Below are 23,586 nucleotides of genomic sequence, written 5' to 3' on the forward strand. Positions count from 1 at the left end.
TAAAATATACAGGTTTTTATTTTGTAATTGTTCCTAATTGTGATATGGTATGTCCATGGTAGTTTGACCATATGGTTCTAGGTTCTTGCAGCTGTTCTTTTTAACTTATAAAAAAAACAAAAAACAAAACAGAAGTTCCAGAATTCATTTATTAAACGAAGTCAACCTGGAGTTAATGAAGCAAGGTCTGCATGGAGTTTACATATAGTTTTGAAGGTATGTGATTATTGCGTGTTACTACTCAAATATGAACCAAAAGCCCTTGTCATTGTCCAGAATGTCTCAGAGTCTCTTTGGAGGTTGTCCCACTTCAGTAATTGGGCCTCTTGGATGAGGAAGAACTCTGTCAGATCTGCTGCAGGTATATTATACAGAGTACATGTTGGTTATTTCATTTTCATAACAGATTAGTCAGCCATGTGAAGGACAGCCTTATTTAAACAAAAGTGTGTGCTAAATATCAGAGGGTGCTAAACTGCAATGATTTAAAGATACGAACCAAGTTTAAAATACTGATTGTGCTCTCAATCCAGTACACAGAACGAAGCAAGTTGCACATATAATGCATTAGGTAAAGTGCATGCAAGATGGAAATAGTGATTCATGCGAAATGACGTCATTGATTTATTGAACTGTCTTTGTGAAAAAGCCCCCAGCACTCTCTGTTGAATTCACATGGTTCTCTACTTTATTTTAGATATAATGGTGCCCCACACACACACAATTCTACCAGTCTACAAATCTTAGTTTGAACAGTTTCAGATACGATTCCTTGAGGTTTGTAATAGAAAACTTAAAATTACTAATCTGTTAACTTAATATGTATTTCTGTATCTTGGTAATCACGAAAAAAAAAAAAAAAAAATTGTGTGCTGAGTGCATGGAGTCTGTATTGCACCCAGTGAAGATGATTAATGCTTTGATGATTAAACCATCAAAGCATCTTCTCTGAGTAACACGTAGCCGTCTGTCTCGCTTGTGCTGTTATTTACATTGGAAAGCTGGGTGCGTAATGGGCCAGGTGGGAGGAGGGTGGTATAGTTGGCAACTTGTTCTGGGAGCTTTCAAAAAAAGGTTTCTAACCTTACATTAAACATTTATACTGTAATGAATCGTGGTTTCCACAGGCAGGGGTTTCCCACAGTCGGAGGTGGGGCGCGAACCTGGGACCTCCCATTCTGAAGCATAGCGCCGATACTGCTGTACAAAAGAGTTGGCTCCCTTGCAGGAGCAGGTATCGGGTTTATGTCTTTCAGATTGCATCACCTACCAGCCCTGACCCCTACCCCCTTGCATGCTGCAATGCCTTATGGTTATATTTGCTCTGTAACCAAATTTGTATTTCCATGTTTCCCATTGCTTTTAAAATGATAGGATCATGTGTGAAAGGGAGGTTGAAGGCAAGCAAATTAGGACAGATCCTCAGAATAGTATTTGCTTGTTTGGAAAAGCCTGCTTCCTGTCGCCTTGAATCACTTTAAGAGCAGATTCATTCTTTGGAAAGATCCTGCACAGGGTTGGGGGTCAAATCCCTGTTTTTCAATTCCAATTCCTTTTTAAAATCCATTCCCAATTCAAATTTCAATTCCTTTTTTAAATCAATTCCAAGTGCAATTCTTTCGAAGGAATTGCAATTGGTATTTTAGAGACCTCGTAATTGTTGTTATTGTTCAAAACTTTTATTTACCACAGAACCTAAACCTCTAGGAGAAGATCCCTCATGTCCTTTGTGTTCATCATCTGCAACGTTAAAGCACATTTTGTCAGGATGTAAGGTGGCTCTTAGCCAAGGACGGTTTACTTGGCGCCATTACCAGGTGCTGCGATGTTTGGCCTTAGCATTGGAAGTCAAGCGTAACATGACCAATAAGTTGCCACATGTTTCATCAAAACATTACACACAAAAGACAACATTCCTTCGCCCAGGAGAGCAACCACCAAGAAAAGGTGTTAAAACCAATCCTCACCCAGGACAACTGGAAGCTGCTAGAGACTGGAAAATGCTGGCAGATGTTGGTCAACGGCTTATTTTTCCACCTGAGATTGCCACCACTAACCTTCGACCAGATATTGTCGTGTGGTCTGGATCAGCATGCCTTGTTCACCTGGTAGAGTTAACAGTGCCATGGGAGGATGCTGTAGATGAGGCGGAGCTACCATCGCAGCCGTTGTGTGTGCTGATGCGCTAGGGAGGCAATAAGCTGATCCCTGGAGCCAGCATTAAACTTCAGCCATCAACACCAGACAGAAGGATATCTACATCATCATATGGAAGGAATCGCAAATGGATGCAGACACAGATGGATCACATTAGTTTACTGTAAAGCTATGTCTTAGTTGGTGCCTATCTTGGCGAGAGCCGAGTTCAAATCAGCATGAGGTTTTAACATCTACTCTCGTGTAATGGAAATAATTTAAGCCAATTTAATGGACTTCAATTGAAGTAATTTTTGCCACTGTGAGAAGATCATTTTAAACAATTGGCTTGTATGAAGATAAAGGTTCAAGTTTATGCATTGGAAACTGCTTGAGAGAAGCAAGTTGAGAGAATTGGTGGATTAGGCCTGGGTTACAGCAAATCAACATGTGTTGTCTTTCCTTTTTCTTTTAATTGCTTCTACCTTAACTGTTTATGTGTGGTTTCTGGTTTTCAACTACCACATGATCACAAGTGTCATTTTCGAAATGAAAACAGGGAAATTAAACTTGCAAGTACCTTGTTCCACACGTTCTCAATGCAGTAGTATACAGTAATTAATGGATGTAAGTTAATCATCTAGTAGTTCTTTAAAATCAGTGCTGTTTGCAAATATCTGTCCCAGTGTTTTTTTTGTTGATGTTTTCAGTCTGCAGTTCTGGTTCGTGTTTGCTTGGAGTCATGGGACATCATATAATCAAGCTGCTGGCAGCAGTCTTGAGTGTTTCGGTGCAGCCCTGTGATTGCGCACATCAATGTGATTGGGTTTTAACTCCCCAAAATATCTTACCAGAAATATAATAAACCTCCAGATATACAGGTTTGGAGAAGTGATAATCGAGTGCTTTCACAGATTTAATTATAGATATAAACGGTAAACTGAATCGTGGATGCGGTGATACACAGTTTTACGCAGGATTTACTGTAGTTTTTGAGTAAACTGGCACACGTTATAGTCATCCATTTGTAACATTGTACTTATGTATTGGATAATGTCAACAATATTTATAAAAATAATCTGTGATCAGAGATCTCATTAACGCAAAATAAATCCATTGGACAGAAAAATATTGTGTCTTGCATTCACGGGATGCACAGAATGGGAAAGGGATGGAGACATGCATATTCGTGGTAATCTATTACACTGCAGCAAAATGACAGTAAAATACTTGCTTGTTTAAAAAAAAAAATATATATATATAATTTCTGGAATACAAAAGCCTTGATTAGGTACACTCCAGTCCTGTAGGTGGCAGCAATCATATTTGACTTACACAGAAATATTAAGACGGACATTTACTTGTATGCGTCAGACCAGTGTCTGTGGCAATATGGCTAAGCAGTCAGTGGGTGCGTTCACGAGAGGCAGACTTTGCTATGTCTGCACAGATTCTGCAAAGATTCTGAAAATTCATTGGCTACTTGCTCCGATTCTGTGCAGATTCTGCGCAGAATGATGAAAGTCTGCGTGTCGTGAACGCACCCAGTGTTTTCTGGGGATTCTCATGAAGGTCACGCAGCTGCAGTGTTGCCAGATTGGGGCATTTCCCCCAAATTTGGGGGATTTTTAGATGCCCAGGGGGAAATTTGGGGGCAACATTTGTATGGGGGGAAATCTTGGGGGATTATTTTTTTAACCTGGGGGGGTTTAGGGGATTTGCAATTCAGAAACGTCCGCCAGACAATATTTCGACACTTGAAAAAATAACAATGTTGCATCCAAATGTTGCCACCTCTCAGGTACGGCCAAGCATCACCGAGCTTGCAGTGGCATTTAAAGCAGTGTGCCTTGACATTGATGCTACAGTAAAAGAATGGCAAATTATCCCAAATAAACTGTGGCTGCACACATCTGGAAGTGAAGAATTCTGGGCAGAAGTGTCAGGAGATTGATCCAATGTTAAAAAGCTTGTCTGTGTGCCTCTGTGAATGGAGTAGAGTATAGAGTGACTCTGGTGGCAATAAAAGATTTGAGCACATTAGAACTCTGGCACTTGCCCTACTTACTCTGCCTGTGTCCAACGCAACAGTAGAACAAGCATTCTCAAACCACAACTGCATTAAAACAAAACTAAGAAACAAAATGCACATCGAAACTGCAGAAGCCATAATGAGTAATCAGATACAGTTTGAGACGAATGAACATAACTTGTGTACTGTTCAAGCCCACCAGAGAAATGCTAAGACGTTTTACATCTCAGATCTACGTAAGCAGCAGCACCCAGGGTGGAATTGAAGTTTGGTATCATCGCTGACGCACTGGCATGCTGATTTAAAGGTAGGCTTTAATTTAAGTTGTACTGTCGCTTTAAAAACTCATATGTCATTTCACAAAGGGTGGGGGGTATAGACCAGTGGCAAATATCGGTAGGGCTATATATTCTATTAACAGTATAAAACCAGGTTTCAGTTTTTTAATGTTCTTATTCATTTTTAAAATTTGGGGGGAAAATGTGTGATTTGGGGGATTTTTAGGATCAGTTTGGGGGGAAATTAAGGAGAGGACCTGGCAACACTGCGCAGCTGCATCTCAGCCATCTACCTTTGACTGTACGAGTACTACAGTGAAGCAGTAGTAATGATGAAAAACGCAAACCAAAAATAGGTTCTTATAATTTGAATGGGAGATGAAGTACCTGTGGCTTGTTTATCGAGACGGCAAGATGTAAAAGATGCTGGCCAAAAAAAAAAGCATATACACGCAGATGTAAAAGACACAGACACGACGATGTTGTTGTTGCTGTCCGTGTTAAAAAGACGAAAACACAGGTAGATGAAGGCAACAAACAGTGCTTAGAATCCCGTCTCATTGTCATGAGAATGGTTTACTATGGCATGGCTGTGTTAATATGTATATCTATACACAGACAGGTATTGTTTTAACTACGATAAGCAGAGTTTTAAACGTTCAAAATGTACCAAAATGCACATCCCGGGAGTTCATTAACCTTTGTGTTAACTGATCGTTTAGTATCTGATGGATGGGTCGCAAATTTTGGGACATGTGCGTTTCAGGAACGCATGAACAGAACAGCTATCGCGACCCCTGTGTGATGTTCTGTGAACTGATTCATTAATACAGTTTTCAATCGATCCATGTTCCTCTGAGTTTGGGATTATTGTGCATAGTTCTCTTACTCTTAGTGGTATGGAATAATGGTCATAGTGAAAGAAGGAAAAGATAACACTAGAGAAGATTAATATTTTTTGTCATAATATTTATCTGTTTTATATACAGTATTAGATTTGTATCTTTTTTAAAGATTATTAGTCATAATATTTATGTTACAGTAGTGTTTATTTGATCCTTTTTAGATTCTTTAGTCATATTTATGTTTTACGTACTTTATTGTTTGATTTTTAGCTTTTGTTTTACGTCTTGACACAGCGTTTAACCAGTCAGAGAGCTGAAGGGGTGGGTTTTCCGTTTCAAGCACTTCGAGAGGCTGAAACGTTATGAATGCTAAATAAGTAACCCATTATTTGGGTTATATATAGTAGTGACAATGAAGGTGAAAATGACCAAACCAAAATGGAAATGAGTGGCTTAGAATTAGACCAAGGAGAATTGACATCAGTGAATAACCCCAAATAATGTCCTATGCCTGTGATGTAGGCGGTGTACCATTACTGAATTATATAGAAGTTTCTGTTATAAACAAGTGTAGCAGGGTGATGTATTACATGTATTTCAATAAATGTATTTGAAAAAAACATTGTTTTAAGCACTCAAGAAGAACCACACAGACTCTGTTTACTCCATGTTTAACCAGTCAGAGTATGTATAGATACTCCTTAGGTTTTTTAAATGCTTGATAATTGGATCAGGTGGCCACAGGCCACATCAGATCCTAACTCATAGACAGTCTGGTTGTGTCAGTGTCTTTACAAACTAGCATCATCAAGTTTAAATAGCAAATGGTTGCAAGTATGTCTTTTAAGTCTTATAGCACTCTCCTCTAAGTCCTAAGCAGCCAGTATACCAGCTCTCTATAACTAAGTATAATAGAAATCCTGTCACTATTACACACTCCAGTATATATAGGGCAGCAGTGTGGAGTAGTGGTTAGGGCTCTGGACTCTGGACCGGAGGGTTGTGGGTTCAATCCCTGGTTGGGAACACTGCTGCTGTATCTTTGAGCAAGGTACCTAGATTGCTCCAGTAAAAACCCAACTGTATAAATGGGTAATTGTATGTAAAAATAATGTGATATCTTGTAACAGTTGTAAGTCGCCCTGGATAAGGGCGTTCTGCTAAGAAATAAATAATAATATTAGATGCAAAATATAATGATTATTAAGTTCAGGTTTTCTAAGATTCAATGCCTCCGTCAGTTCTGAACAGCTCTGCCAGGAATGGACCAGTATTAAGTCTGTGCTAACAAATTCTCAACCAATGCTAAACGGCTGGAGTTACTTTTTACTGGTAAAAGACTAGGCCGTAAGCATATTTTGAAGTTAATTAGATCATAGTTTTGGTAAGTTGTCACATTGCAAGGTAAGCTTATGTAACTGTATCTTACAGATAAGAAAGGGGCCCATGTCTTAAGTGTGGCTGTTTCCAATGATTAATATACACTCCATTCACAGAGGCACACAGACAAGCTTTTTAACATTGGATCAATGCCTGCTCAGTTTCCTTGGTTCAAATCTTTGTATCCTGCTCACAGTTTGCTGCAATAGTATGTCTGCTGGTTCTGTTATCCTTTAAAACATAGTGCAGAGTTATTATGGTATTCAACATTATTGTGGTTTTGTGAAGTCCTTTTTCAGTCGCATTCTCCAAAGGTCCGCTTGCTCCCAGCATGTCTGAAAATCTGCGTTTGGTTCCACTCTTAGTGGTTCTGTAAAAGCAATCGCAGCCTCGGGGATCCATTGTCTTGCATCACAGTATAATAATCAATAATATCTCATTTGCAGAGTAAGAGTTTTATTACAACAGCGAAAGCCATGGTGTGCCTGTATATGAAACATGTTCATTGCAAATTTCACAAAGCTTATACAATTAAAAAAATCTTTAAGCACATGGTATGTGCAAAAGGGTCAGTGTATTTTAGATCCCAAGCCGAAATATGACCCCATCGGCTTGGGGTTAAATTACTTTTTTAGATAGCTGAAATGGTGTCGTGTTCAGCTTGGGGATGTGTTGCGAATGATCCCCTCGAGCTGCAGAAGATTCACTTTACCCAAAGCGATTTCATCACTGCATGTAAAAGTGAGACTGAATTATTCTCCAGGAAAATAAATATAATTAAAATAAATAAAAAGCCCATTATTGCTGTAATATATAATTTGCAGACCTTTTTTTTCAAAGTGTGAAGGTGTCAATTATAGTTATCAAACGTATTTTTGACAGAAATTAATGTTTTAATAATCAGTTTGACTAAAAACATAGCTTAATAGTACTCACTGGAACCGGATCCCTGATTTTTGTATCCAGTTTGTCTCTTCCAAAGTAGAAACCGGGTACCTAAATTCAAAGGAACCGGTTCGCACATCTCTACATTTTGGAAGCGATTTACACTCGCAGTGGAGCGGAGTGGACTGGGGAAATAAAAGCCTTGAGCGAGCGGTTTCAAAGAGGAAGAGAGCGAGGAGCAGCGTTTATGAGCGCTCCACTCCGCTCACATGCTCGGGCTGGCTTGTAGTTTCTGAAGCCAGGCACTGCTCAACAAGTAAGCACCTGACTGAACTTGTCAGGTATCCTACATGATAGCTTTCTCCTTGCTGTTTGTAGGAACTCTTTCAGGGTTCATGGAAATCTGTCCCACTGTTATTTCAGAAAATGACCTGATTTCACCTATAGAAAACATGAACCAAGGAACCAGACAGGATCTCCTGCCCATCCCCTCCTGGTGTTTTTCTTCCCATTGTTTGCACTGTTCAGGGAAACCACCTGGCGAAGCCATCAGCACAGCGAGCCCTTAGCACAATGCACGCAATGAAGGTGGTATGAAATCAACAACAATGTCTTGAACAGGCTTAATCTTTTACTGATAAAATGAGAGTGAGCTATCGGTGACATTGCACGTTGCTGAGTGTCAATGCAATAAGAAGCCTGTCCACTTGAGATGCAATAATGAATCGATGCATTGAAGTCTCCCTGTGATATGATAGAATCACAGCCAAGGCTGGTAACTGGCATGGAGACCCAGAGACAAGCTGCAGGTTAAAACACTTTTGCACACGTTTAATAATAATAATAATAATAATAATAATAATAATAATAATAATAATAATAATAATAACAATAACAATAATAATAATAAAACAACAAACAAAACACTGGAACAAAACTCCCTGCCAACCCAATATTCCTCACACACCTGTGCACCAGCAAGGCTTTCACCTGCCACACTGCCATTGTCAGTTTGCATTAAAGCATTGGTTATGGAGTTATGCGCTTATATTAGTGCTAGTACTGTAGGTAGCCAATGTCAGTGTGTTGCTAGGGTACAATTTCCGCCCTCTGGACTTGCATTGGACAAGTCATATGAGTTAAAAATATTTTATTAACATTTTCCTAATTAAAAAATGGAAGAATCTGACACAAAGATTGGTAATTTTTGGTGTAAAGGAAAGGGGACAGGAAAGCGATGTTTGGCAATTTATTAGATTTTGTGTAGATGGTAAATGCTTTTGACATAAAATGTTAACAGTAATGTTAATTAACAAGCATATTTCAGATCAAAATAATGTTTTACTATTATTATTAAAGCCTTAAAGGGACATATGGTGCTGACATGCATTCAATCCGTCAGATTATTATTATTATTATTATTATTATTATTATTATTATTATTATTATTAGTGTGTTTGTGCCTTGCAGCGTTTGTAGATTGTCGATAAATGTGTATGTGATACTCTGTTAAGAAATTAGGTTGCCGATTGCACCAGTACTGTTCACCAGGCCCAAGGGGGTTACTGAGTGGTAAAAACTAGCCACTGAGATACCATCTAACAGTCTTTAAGAGTGGCCCCTCCAGTGCAGGGGTGTCCAATCACAGTCCTGGAGGGCCACTTCACTCCAGGTTTAACCGGTAAAATGAGACAATGAGCTACTTCAGGGTCTGGATGGAGGTTTAATTGGTTCAATTAAACAATTTAGAACAGGGTTAGAACAAAGACCAGACATGGAAGAGCCCTCCAGGACTGTGGTTGGCCTGCTGTAGTGTAAGGTTACAGTACTGTACATTGGTGGGGCAAAGACTGAACACTGCTGGTACTATGTCTCTAGGAATGTTGTACTTAATGGGTTAATGATCTAAATGGAGGTGGATATAAATAACATGGCTGTTTATATTAAACAGGGGTTTATAAAGGGCAGCTGAATTAGGAGCTGCCACAGTTTCATTAAAGTAAACCCCGCAAAGATAAAACTTGAAGATTTTTACAGTGTAGTGTGTGTGGTGTTTGTGGTATTATTGGTATTTCCAGAGCTCCTCTTTCATTAAAAATCAAATTAGTCTGTGTGCTGTATATGAAGTAGCTTTGATGCAGCATAATCACATGAAGGTCGACTACTCTGAGACATTTGTTTAACGCAGGTCTCTAAGGCTGGCATCAGTGTGCACAAAACCTGGCCTCTTATCAAGAATGAACTTGAAAAATAAAGGACTACAGGTCTCCAGTACTGGTGTGTTCATTAGCCTAAAAGGAATTCTGGCTTCAAAAAATAGCAAAATGTTATTTTATAAAGAAAGAGAAAAGGATTTTAAAATTATTTGAGCGAAAAATGGGGCTCAAGGCCTCAACTTTTTTAACCTTAAGGCTCATTTTAATGATGTTCTCCTGGCATTATCATGGCATGTCATTTTAAAACCACAGCAATATATACTTTTAAGACTAGATAGGGTGTTGGTGTACCGATAGGGGTAATGTATTTATGCCTGAGTGGCAATATAAGTCTCTTATTTCCTACAACAGAACCAATTCCTAAACCGTGGAAGGGACTTCTGTTCACTTGTGCTTTCAGAAAAACAGATTTTTAAAGATGTAGTTACACATTTTAAGCCTGTGATGTCTATGCATTTGACAGATACAGGTGTAGATGTTTCCGAAGTTTCCTATCCATTGATGGTATTGCTGAACACAAACAAGGCGTATTTGAATATCTGGTTAACAGGGATCATGTGCAAACTTGAAAAAAAAAAAAAAAACATTTCTGATGTTAAGCATTTGATAGACTGTGTCTCAAAAGGTAAAATATAGCCTGTAGCAACATGCTTTAGTTAGATACTTGTGAAACATTTTTTTATTTTATTTTTGTGTGTGTTATTTTTATTTTTATTTTTTTTAACAAGAAACTTGATCCAGTAGCAACTGCTGTGCTCCATAATTTTTTTACATTACATTTACCCCGCAGACCATGATAAAAAAAAATACCAGAAGTTTGGAAACTAAATCTGGAAAACATAATCATAAACAACATGCAGTTTTACAGTATGTACTCTGTCTGTGTACTGTCAAGTGACATTTTGTTGGCTGAATCTACAGAATCTGCTTTTGGGTGAAAACAAGAAAGCTATCTGCAAGCCCTTTTGTATAAGAGATCCGAGTCATCCAGACTGGTGTTTACTGCAGGATGCAGGTTGACTAACAATTTCCATTTTGCGGGATAAAAAACAGCCTCATAAAAGTGTTAAATATACTCTCATTAAAGAAGATGGTCAGCCAGTAAACACTCAAGTCTAAATTCTCCTTTGACAAGCCCACACAGTCCCATGTCTTCGTTCTGTCTGCACAGACAGTTTCTTGTTCAACATCACAGCTTTTTTTCACATTTTAAGTTCTCCACACACCAGACGTGATGTAATTTTTTTAAATTGCCGACGAGACACTTTCGCGGCAACATGACCATACACACCAGAAGCGACACAGAGGCGATGAGACAGGTTTGAACAACTGTTAAAAATTGCTATTGACAAAACTATGATCAAGACTGGTAGTCATCAAACATGGCGTGGAAATTACAAGTCCCTTCTCTGACAGCATTTCAACATAAATGGCAATAGGTCATACACACCAGGCTTATCCAGTTCCTTCGAAGTGGACTCCCATATATTATCTTTATAATTGCAATGCCCTTTGTCATAAAGCTCTGGGTATTTTTTCAACGACTAGTATTATTGTTTTCTCCGTCATTGTGGATACTGCGTCCCCCTGCTGGACCACGTGCATTGAAGCTGTTCTCTGATTGCTAAATGCCCTAGCTGATGTGCGTCAAACTGCAAAGAATAGGATTCAACCCTATTTCTTTCACGCAGTTCCAGTGCTGCCCCGGTGCCACTCCTGCGTCGCCTGTCGCGTCGCGTGTGTTGTGAAAGATACTTAGCAAAAGTATAGGTTCTATTCATTTTGACGAGTCCCTGCACAGTTCCGCTTGCCGCATCGCGTCTGGTGTGTAGCGGCCTTTACTGTATGATACCCTGCGGGGCTTGGCATGTTGTGTGTTTTTTTTATTTTTTTATAAAGAGCTTGGGATCCTGGGATCAAAATTATATACAAGAAACCTGCTTTGTTTCTCAACCAGGATGGCACCGATTCATTGTCTGAAAATGTTTGCATTGTTCATGTGGGATATGTGACTATTCCTCAGTCATTAGCGCCTCCAGTTCCTTCAGGGGCGTTTTTTCCATGTTTGTATCTCAATGGCTGGGTTTTAGATCTGCCAGTATTTAGATAGTGCCTTCTGTCAAATGTGTTTTGTATCTGTGTAGAAGAATTTACAGGAGTGCTAACCAAGGTGTTAGCCCTGGTTGGCACAAACAATATCACTTGCCTCCCTTTTCCTCCTGTTGCAAATCTTTCAGTTCTTTGTTGTGCTTTATATCCCACTTTGGAATATACAAGTATTCCACACACTGTTATACTGTAGATGAAAAGTCTGTGCTGTTTCATGGTACCCAGTCATGTATCTAGCACTTCACGTCACTCCATAGACCTTTTATAATGGTAATAATAGGAGGCACTAAGAGTAGGTAATCCTGTATTTTAAAGCATTGCTTAGCACCTCCTTGTTTTTTCTACATGAAATAAACAATTGTTTCAAGCTTGCTCTGTTTCTGCATAGGAAGCGGGTTAGAGGTCAATATCAAGGTGTATGTAGTTTTAACAATGCATTGGGGAGGTTCACCTTGCATAGGTTTGAGTTTAACATGTTATATATACAGTACTTAAGTAGCAAGCAGACTACAGTGAACCCGCAATGTCTTCAAAGAAGTGGTACATTATTAATAATTCTTCCGTTAACAAAAAAAAAAAAAAAAAAAGATGCTGGATTGGCAAGGCTGGGGAATGAAGTCCTCTCTGTTCACTGTGATTGCACATGCAGTGACAATGTGAACTTCCCCACACTGACCATATTCAGTGTGCCTGCAAATTCCTGAGACTGATCAGTGAAGTAAGACATTAATTAAGAACATTTGCCTTAATGCAGTGTGATCTGCTAGTCAGTCTAGCACCCGAAAGGCTTAGTAAACCCTATCACAAGTCTTTACCCATATTCCAAGAGCTAGATATTGGTGGGACCTTGCTGACCACCAATAAAAAAAGTGGTTAATTTGTGTATGCAATATAACATAGTACAACCAATTGACATTTTTCACCTGGGTTTGAATATTTGAAGCATTAGACAAAGGATTTTTAGATTTTTTTTTTTCAAACCAAAAGTGTTCAAAACAGTGTTCCAAGTAATATTATATAAGCCATATTTACATTTCTGTACATACTCTGAATGGAGAAAAAAATGCTTTCTGGAACATACTTTGTGTTTTTTTGTCGAAATGGTTTCAACTAAAGATTTTGTATTCATCCTGAAGTTGACAAGTACACAGGATGCACCTGCATTTTATAGCTCCAGTCGGTGGAAAATCTTGTAAACGAACATTTGTGATAAATAAAAAAGTGGGTAAACTCCCCTGTTTGGTGGAGTTGAGCAGATAGATGGAACAGAGACATTGTTATTGACTCTCAGCCAACCAGAACCCCCACATACAGTTTTTTCCCCTCTCAGGTGCTGTTTACATGTGAACAGTCACAGACCCAATCATGCCCTTCACGGGAACAGTTCTGTGAGCGTCCTTTCGCGGGCTAGGATTAGGGCTGCTAGCACCGCCCTGCAGGTCCAGTGTGCACCCTGCTCGCGCCACAGTGCTGATGGGCTGATAAAGAGGGACGCACAGCGCGACTGAAAGTGTCCACATCATCAGTTTGTTTTAAAGTGTTTTGTTTTTTGTTTTGCCGAGTAAATCAGTATTTTACAGTGCCTTTTTAAAATCTGTGTTATTTCTGTCCATGTTTTGTCCAAGACTTACATTAGTCTGAGTGGAAGTCTGGGGAACCCTAATACTCATTTTACGTCATGTTCACAAACTTTGAAAAACAAAACAAAACAAAAAAAAAAAAAACCTTGACGTGTTAAAAAAAAAAAAAAAAAAAAAAAGTTTAAAAGCAATCCACATTCATTTACTCATATCGGTATATAGCATTGTATTATTCGTTAAATCATCCCCCCTTTTTTTTTTTAACATAAGAACACTGATTGACACATGACACGTGCTGGGTCGCGTGCTCACAAAGGTTCACGAAATATTCCAGTCAGTACATAAGGAAGTCAAAAGCTGAAGTCAAGCAGCAGCATCGCCGTCGCAGAGTATACTGGAAAAAGGTAATAACATTGTATGTGTTGTAGTTTATAACAATCCGTTTAAAAAAAAAAAAAAAAGTATGATTTATAAATGTTTGAATGTTCCAGCCTAAACCGGTAACAATCAGAAAACGTTCATCTTCATACATAAACTCAGTTAAGTACCGTACGATATAACTTTCAAACCAATTTCACGTGTGTATGTGTGTGAAACCTTATAATTATGCATGGCTTTATATATATATATATATATATATATATATATATATATATATATATATATATATATATATATATATATATATAATATTTTAATAAATAGTGATTACTCCTCCACGTGGATACCAGTCTGATGACACTGTGTTAGTCATGACAGTGGCTCTGCCCACGAGAGAAAAAAACGTCACTGTCTTTCAAAACAAGCACAACTCGTTTTGGAGGAGGGGGGTGTTTATACAAATTACATTTTTTTTTTTTGTAGTTCTAGTTTTTTTTGGTGGGGATAGGGGGATCCTAAAATTCTAATGACGTGATACATTGACACCAGCACAACCCGCAACTCCAAAAAAATGAAAGCAACTTTGCTCAATTTATTATTATTACACTTGACAACTGTGCTGTGTATCCGACGGAGTGCAGCACAGCATCTTGGACAAGAATGTTTCTGCATCTGCACTATTTCTAGTCCAGTTTGATTTTATATAGGAACATTTTTATTTAAAAATCAGTTTTGTGTGAATGTTGTGGGAAACGTTTATTTGTTATGTATGTGACTAAAAGGGTGGGTTTTATATTACTATAAGAATGTTTCTTCTAATACATTAGTGTAGAATACATTGTTGTGTTTAGCCATGTAGTGAATTGTACTAAAACGGTGTTACAGCTGCAAGATCAGTAAAAGTCATATATGTTACCTTGAGGAAATCTGAAGCGTGGCTAGGGGACTGGGGATTTGCTGTAATGATTGCTATAGCAGCTCACCCTAAAAACAGTATGAAGTAGGCACAGTAAAAATGTTGCATATCCTATATTCTAGTTCAGCTTTAAAACATTCACTGCAAACAACAGAGTATTAAACTTGGTGTTACACTCGTTGATATTCATATTTGCTGCTGGTTTAAAATATTATGTGCTCCATCAATGACTGATTGATTATCTTTGGGATTGTCTTATAAATTCTTAAGGTCTGGTCACACGGTCGACATTTGTCAACGGCAACAAGGAGGCGACACATGTTGCCTGTGTGACCACCCTGCATTTCATCCAATTAATTATATTCTATAGAGCTGCAATACATTGTGTTTGTGGATAAGCGAATGTTAATGTCCACGATTACAATAACATATTTAAGCTAAGAGTAAATGTATCTTACAATAATAATATGCCAGTGTAGCGTATTTTAAAAAAAAGTTTTATTTTAAATTAATTTGCCTGTGTATGCAGTATGCCTGTCATTTCTACAATAACCCCAAATCATAACATCTTTCATTTTAACAGTAAACCAAGTGAAATTTGTTTTAAAAAAATCTCAGGTCTGCCTTCTTCCTCTCGAAAGCCTAGAATTAAAAGTACAGTATTGAAAACATTGTTTAAGATAATGAATACCAATATATTATGTTTGGCATATTAAATACATAGACCTACTAACTAAATAATTCTATTAATGTAGACCTTTTTATTTAAGAAGGAGCTACAGGTTTGTTAATGTAATGAATTGGTACATTTTTATATCGTAGCTTTGCAGCATGTTTACGTCTCGTGACAGAAACGGGCATTATGATTGGGCTGCATTATGTTGTTGCCTATTGTCGACTACATGCTTTTCTCTTGTGTGACCACCGCAAACTGCAAGGCAACATGCAGGCAACAAATGTGTTTCTCTTGTTGCCGTCGACAAAAGTTGCCCGTGTGATCAGGCCTTTACTCGCGTATCTTCTCTGAATCTTAGAAGCAGGAACCGTTATTTTGCTGTTGAAGTAGTTTTATTGCTTACAACCCTAATAAAATACAGCATGCTTCATTTTAAATGGCCACTTCTTTATTTTTTTAACCCTACTGGTAAATAATATTGCTTTGGATAATATACCGGGATCCGATGTCTCTATTTAAAACAAACAAAAAAAAAAAAATGTAGAAGTGGGGAAGGGTGTAATACGTAATGCTACAGAAACTTATCAACTTTACATGTGGGTGAATGTTTACTACATGCTTGTTTACCACATCTAAACTAATGTGAGGTGCCAAACTTACTCTATTTAAACCTGTACGGGGCACTGCGCCTTTTCAACATCGCTATAAAAGGGTTATTAACCGGTGTATTGCAGCCTCTTGAACCGTCTATTTTTAGCACCCTAGAAAGTAAGGTCACTTGAGAAGGATGATTCCTGGAGGGCTTCAGAAAATAGGCACAGAGTATGTTCAGTCGTGACTGATCACTTCTTTGTTAATGGGTTAGACAGATGTCCCAGCGCTCCCCCTTGTTGGTGCCGCGGGGGCTAGGAGCGGGGTCTCTTTGTGACTTTCACATCCTAGCCTTCCAGCAGTCGCATGTTGTGAACAGTCTAAATTTAAAGGTGAAGTGCCCCTTTCTCTTTAAGGGCAAGTAGCCGAAATGTCATTTTATTTATTTATTTAGGTTTTTATATATGTATTACCTTTTTATGTTTACAATCATTCTCAGTGGTTCTGAGTTGTGTTCTCCAATATTGAATTTAATAAAACAAAATTCTGTATCAAAATCCAACTGGCATTAAATCTCAACCTCTAGACAGCTGCAGTCAATTTGGAAAGAAGGATTCCCTGTTTTATTTCATTATTATTATTATTATTATTATTATTATTATTATTATTATTATTATTATTAATAATAATAATTTAGATTTTTACCAATTAGTGAACAACACTTGTTAAACGCTTTTTAACACATTCAACACTCTTGAGAACTCACAAGACAAATGCAGTCAACATTGAAAATGCCATGCCTGAATGAAGTGCTTCTTGGTGTTGTGTTCCTGTAAAGGATAAAACTAGTCAGTTTTGAAAGGGTAAAGTGTGGAATGCAGACGCACAGCAGTGACATTTCTGCAGGGACAGGTTTGAAATGAAAGATCATCAAAATGGGCATACAGTAAATGTCACCAAGGACTAGGACTGACAACGTAGAAAGAAGGGAGGCGTGTCCTACTGTAGTCTCATTCACAGAAGCATGGGCCAGGCTCATTCAGGCATGTGATTAGTGTTACCACCAACCTCGTAATAACATTTACACTGAATTAAATTAGATATGAGAGATTATGCCTCTGTGCCCAGGTTGAGTTCAGAGTTTATCACTTTCAAAGTTGGCATGCGATTTAAATGAAAACATTCGAGCCAAAGAAGCACCACTCATTGATGCAGTGGGGCTCTTTCAAATAACTGATTAGCAGATTTTTATTGAGTTAGAATTTTTTTTTTCAGATGTATCATAGACAGTTGAAAGTGCTGCTTCCTTGTGCCAAATCAATTTGTGTTCTGCAGATCACATGGTCAGTATGGTATTAATGATGAAAAAGGAGGGAGTCAGTGATGTCGCTTGGTATACGTGCCTATGACAACAAGTCTTTTGTCCTAATGTGCAATTATATTGTTAAACGTAAAGGCTGTAACAGATGGTTTACGGGAGAGCCTGAAGGGGACAAACCCAAGTATTTGAGGTATTATGTTACTATGATGAGGTGCTTGTATGGTTTAAGTGACGTCTGTCTGGTTTGCATCCTATCAGTGCCGTACAGCAGCTCCGCCCTCTGTTTTATTATGTCCTGTGGGGGAATGACGCTCCACTTTTTTTAGGCAGTCTTGGTATGGATATTCCACAGAGCTGGATGTTGTTCATTGTATGATAATTTAGGTCATAATTGTGGCTTGGTTGGGCTGTAGAAATTTTATAATTCTGAACCAGGAGTTTGATTAACCTTTAAATAGTTACCGTGCATTCCTCATATTGCAATTGAAAGCACTTGTGGCAGGCCTGAAATGTAAATAGTGTGTGTGTGTGTGTGTGTGTGTGTCTATATATATGTATATATATATATATATATATAATATACTGAGCATCAAAACAAACGTATCACTTATATTTGAGCATCAAAAGAAACATCACTTATATTTGGATAAAATTCACTAGATGTGATCGAAAAATGACAAACTCTGTTTTAGAGCAGGTGCAGTGACTTTTTAATGTGCTGATAAACAATTGACATCACGAAGATGCTGCAAAATGTCAATTTTGGGCAGGTGTTGTGGCTCTTGGTCTCCCAGTTCATGGCCTGTCATTGACAGAGTGTGTCTGGTTATACCGTCTCGCCAGGTTTGAAATTGCTGGCTGTGAGCACCCAAGACGGCAAGCCACAGTACGCTGCCCTAGTCCAGCCTCCAACATGCCGATTGCACGAAGGCGCATTACTAAATTGGGGAGAAAACAATAAAAATAATTGGCGACCACTAAATTTATAGAAATAAATAAATAAATAAAAATGAACAATTACATTTTTCCCACTTTTGTATCAACTAATTAATAATTAAACATGGTATTTGAACAAAAATATTATGTTGATAGTTAAAATAAGTAAATTTAATAAATATTACCACAATTTCCATTATTTTATTTTATTTTATTTGTATTGAAGCTAAGCTTTTCAATCAGACTCTTGTTGCTGTAATAGTAAGTAAAGCACCTGAAGACACTTCAAACCAGTCATAATGTTTATAAACATCACTTGGCTCATTGCTGGCATTAAAATAAGCAGGAAAACTTGAGAATTCTATCACAAATGTCCAGCACTGAGAATCACATTTACAGTCTTCCACTAACACTGTAGTTCAGTCCTATTGCTGGCATTTCAACAACAACAAAGCTAGAGCCTGATTCCGCGATTGCAGAAAATCAGCAGCGTCAATAATGGTATATAAGGGAGGAGAAATCCAGTGTCTGGTGGAGGGAGTTTGGGGAGTGTGTGCACTGTGTGTGGTTTTATTTGTTTGTTTGTTTGTTTGTTTGTTTGCAGTTTAAGCGGTGGTGCTCACACAGAGTACAAACAAAACACCAGAACAAATAAACAAGCACAAGTGCCAAAATAAAAGGTTAAACAAAACAGGTCAAGGTCAAACTCATGTATCTTACATTTTTTAGTTGGTTATGGGAGCCTACAAACATAACCTCTGTTTTACCTGAATTCAACATTGGCAAGCAGCAAATAACACCCCGACAGAAGTATCACCAGGTTTTAAAGACAAATACAGCAGTGTGTCATCCGCATAGCAGTGGAAGTTCACACCATGTTTCCTAACGATATCACCCAGTGGTAACGTGTATAATGAAAATAGCAATGGACCCAGAATAGAACCTTGTGGAACACCACAATCAACTTCGGTCAATGCTGATTTTTCCTCCCCAATAGAGACAAATTGATACCTATCAGATAGGTAAGATTGAAACCAGGATAAGACAAGGCCAGAGAGTCCCACTAAGTATTTGAGCTGATTTTATAAGGTGGAGTGGTCTACGGTGTCAAAAGCAGCACTTAGATCAAGAAGAATTTTAAGAATTAGAACTGATGGAAAGCCCAAGTCAGAGCTTATCAGTAGGCCATTTACAACTTTGACAAGGGCTGTCTCTGTACTATGTGCAGCACGAAAATTTTTAAAATGTGGGTAATAATAACTCCAAGAGCGTTTTTTAATAATTCTGTAGGAATGGGGTCAAGAGAACATGCTGTAGTTCTCATGTGCTGAATCGCAGCTGTCAGCTCTTGAAGGGTAAACAAAGAAAAGACCTCCATAGTAGCCTTAGAGGCACTAATAGGTAATACTGTGCAACAAGCCTCCTTAATAGAATGTTTGTGGAGTCTGATTTCTAATGTGTAGTATTTTATTTTTAAAGTGATTTAAGAAATCATTACAGCTAGGAATGAAACCAGTATCAAGGTTGGAACTATTTGGAGAATGATTGATTAATTTATCAATTGTGGCAAAAAGAAATCTAGGATTATTTTTATTATTTTCAATTAAGTTAGAGTAATAAGTTGATCTGGCCAATGCCAGAGCCTTCCTATATTTAGCCAGGTGGTCCTTCCATAAAGTGTAGTGAACATGCAGTTTCGTTACCCGCCATCTCCGTTCTAATTTCCGACCCTCATATTTCAGTTTGCGAGTAGCATCATTAAACCATGGTGAGCTTTTTTTAAAAACACCCTCCGAGTTTTGACTGGCGCTACAACATCTAAGATACCAGTCAATGAGGTGCTGTAGGTGTTCACCATCTCATCTACAGATAAGCCCTCCAGGATTGATAATAAACTCAGTTTGTCAGGGCCTGAATTGCCTGCCCTGGTCGAATACGAAGCTTGCTCCTTTTCAGTGTTTAAAGGAAAGGAAACAAGACTCATATTGCATAGCAGTTTCACCCATTCCAGGTTTTACTACAATTTTGATGAGCCATAGTGTATAGGTAACAAGCTCAGGTATGTCTTATTAAACTCATAGTAAAACCAGGAATGGATTAAACTGCTATGCAGCGGGAGACTTATTTCCATCCCTGGTTTATTTTTCAGGGGATCTCAAAATACCTTTTAGAGCGATGTATATATTTTTGAGCTGACTCAAGTTTTTTTTTTTTTATTTTATTATCATGAAACCTGTTATTTGTGCAATGGGTTGCAGTGGCTTTGCTGCCTAATGTGATCATTTCAGTGTATTCTTTGCTTCTGACCAGTAGTTGACAAATGGGTCCAGGTTGGAGATTTTCAAGCTAAGGAAAATCACACCAAAAGAAACAGGCGTTAATCATACCTGACTTTCCTGTTGTTGACTTTGGATACGAGGCTGCACGTGTTTAACTATTACGAATAACGTGAGTGGTTTTTAGAGTCAAATCTGGTGCTACATGTGTACTTATCAGGAGCATAAATATGCAGGGTGTTGCCAGTGAGGGGGGCTGCCATTCTTGGAAAGGGGCCCGGATTATAGATCGTTCCTCCAAGATATATAAAAGGAGACTTCGTAAACTTTTTACAGCTTTGTACTGGATCAAGTGAGAAGTGTGTAAGTACTGTGCTTGCTCTTTTTTTTTTCAATCTTAAGCCTGTTTTTTTTTTTTTTTTAATAGTATACTGTAGTCCTGCTGCATAGTTTTAGAATTGGTCAACTGGATTTTCTCTGTGAGTAATGTAATTATTATTATTATTATTTGTTTATTTAGCAGACGCCTTTATCCAAGGCGACGTACAGAGACTAGGGTATGTGAACTATGCATCAGCTGCAGAGTCACTTACAATTACGTCTCACCCGAAAGACGGAGCACAAGGAGGTTAAGTGACTTGCTCAGGATCACACAATGAGTCAGTGGCTGAGGTGGGATTTGAACCGGGGACCTCCTGGTTACAAGCCTTTTTCTTTAACCACTGGACCACACAGCCTCCTAATATAAGTAATGTAAAGTGTGTTTTACAAAATGCTATCCTTTTTGTAATTTTATAATTTTGCTGACTGTATATAAAATAGTTTGTCATATTATTGCATTTATTGAAAACAAATAGCAAACACATTTTTTTTTATATAATCGTGCTTTCAAATAGAAAGTTGCAGGCTGATTTAGAACTGTAAGACGTTGATGCTGGCACAAAAAAACACTGCATACCAAATGAGCAAATCCAGCTTTTAGTGTCTACTTAACTGGAAACAGAAGGACTTCAGTTAGAACCCATATAGGCTAAGTATTGTGTGCAGGCTCACAGGAAGACTTGGAATTGCTCACACTTTGCAGTTGGATACAAACGTTACCTTGCCCTGTAAGATATTTTATTGGCGACCAAAACAATTGCCCTGGTTAATGGTACAGAACCACAATTCATCAATGCTCTTTAACCCAAAGGTTTATCATACAAATGCAGCAGTTAGTAGTCGATATATGAAATGTTTTGTTTTGTATTGCTTTACCATACAAAATAAATTTGTGAATGCATTTTGGTGGCACACTACAACCAGTGCCACCTGTGATTATTATCATTATTATTATTATTATTATTTGTTTATTTAGCAGACGCCTTTATCCAAGGCGACTTACAGAGACTAGGGTGTGTGAACTATGCATCAGCTGTAGAGTCACTTACAATTACATCCCACCTGAAATACAGAGCACAAGGTTAAGTGACTTGCTCAGGGTCACACAATGAGTCAGTGGCTGAGGTGGGATTTGAACCGGGGACCTCCTGGTTACAAGCCCTTTTCTTTAACCACTGGACCACACAGCCGCCTGATGTTGCGGGGCATTGGCAGTGACATTTGTAAACGCATCAAGCTGTGGATTGCAGCAGACTTAACTGAACTGTCAAAGTAACGATACTGACGGATGTGCCATTCGTAAACCATAGTGTCGTGACATGTACCTTGGAAAATTTTGAACTTATTTATTTTGTTCCAGGTTGTGTGCTGTGAATTGAATCAAAACCGTTGCAGAAACATCAGACTTGCAAAATGACTGCTACTAATCTACCACAAGACAAGTGAGTGTATGCTTCAGTGTATTCATGTATTTATTATTTAATTTGTATTTATACATTCAATGATCATGGAACCCTAACCCTTAATATTGAAATGTTCTGACACCAGGTAACAGCACAGCAGCACAAAGAGCAGCATTGGAGCAGTTTGCATCCACACATCTGTACAGTTCAATGATAGTAACATACAGTATATTGACAGTCTCTCCACTGCTGTACTTGCTAGTAAATAAGCCACTGAAACTGTGCTTCTCTTCACCTCTTTGCAGATACAAGGCTGTGTGGTTGATATTCTTCATTCTTGGATTAGGAACGCTCCTGCCATGGAATTTCTTTATGACTGCCACAATGGTAATTATTACTGGATTTATTTCTTGTTTTCTATTTGTTTTTTTCTGTAACATTTTCTTAAGCCGAGGGAACATGAAGACACTTTGTGGCTTGGAACTTGGTTTCAGGAGACTAGGTTACAGACCACTGCATGGCACACCAGGGGAGACTTGGGGTTTGGTGTCTTCGTGTTCCTCCGCTTCAGTGATACCAAATACACTTTTTGGTTTCCGAAGCACAAAAAAACAGCAAAACCTTTTTTTTTTTTGTTGTTTTAAAGTGAGTAAGTGAGTCATATAACAATGCGTGGAGTTTAGCTTACTAAAGATGGTGTACATTTTTATGATTATTTGTAAACTTAAACTTTTAAGCAAAGCTCTTGTAACAAGATATACAATAATGCTTGATTTTTAAGAGATAAATATTTCCTTTTATCGTTTTATTAAGCAAGTTTCTATTCTGTAAATAAACGAACAGCAAGCACTTTGATTTGTAGTAGACATAGTAAATCTGCTTCCTTCCAGCTAACTTCCAAATATTTCTTATGAATTCAAGTTGTAAAACTGGAATACACAAAATGATATGATTGGGAGCCTATATGTAATGCATTCTAAAGAAAACCACATCTGTATCCATATCCTTATATCTAGAAAACCACTTATCCCATTGTGATAAAACTTAGTCCAATTTAAGTTATTGCGAGTATCGCAATCTTGGGCTATATGGAGAATGTATGTATGTCAAGCTTACATTTTTACATACCTCTTTACATGCATTGAATATATATATCCTGGTGATATACCTTCTCATATTACTGATGGCTCTCATTTATTGAACACTACTGTGTCAAGGATGTATGTTACTTACATACTTGTTAA

At 38.0% G+C, this 23,586-nt stretch overlaps 1 protein-coding gene across 8 annotated transcripts in view; it reads left to right on the top strand.

The window, feature by feature from the left end:
* LOC117411299 (equilibrative nucleoside transporter 1-like) overlaps nt 1-23,586 on the top strand; it is a 53,986-nt gene that overhangs the window by 19,104 nt on the left and 11,296 nt on the right. For 4 of the 8 annotated variants that reach the window (XM_059024938.1, XM_034018588.3, XM_034018586.3 and 1 more), the window contains 2 exons: nt 22,300-22,381; nt 22,648-22,729. In XM_059024938.1, coding sequence (XP_058880921.1) covers nt 22,353-22,381; nt 22,648-22,729 — 111 coding nt within the window. In that variant the 5' untranslated portion in view covers nt 22,300-22,352. Of the gene's footprint in view, nt 1-4,455; nt 4,476-13,750; nt 13,877-20,806; nt 20,922-22,299; nt 22,382-22,647; nt 22,730-23,586 lie in introns of those variants that run through there. The other 4 variants (XM_034018590.3, XM_034018589.3, XM_034018591.3 and 1 more) reach the window with 4 other exon arrangements.

This window comes from Acipenser ruthenus, chromosome 6 (assembly GCF_902713425.1).
Source record: "Acipenser ruthenus chromosome 6, fAciRut3.2 maternal haplotype, whole genome shotgun sequence".
NCBI classification, from domain to species: domain Eukaryota; kingdom Metazoa; phylum Chordata; class Actinopteri; order Acipenseriformes; family Acipenseridae; genus Acipenser; species Acipenser ruthenus.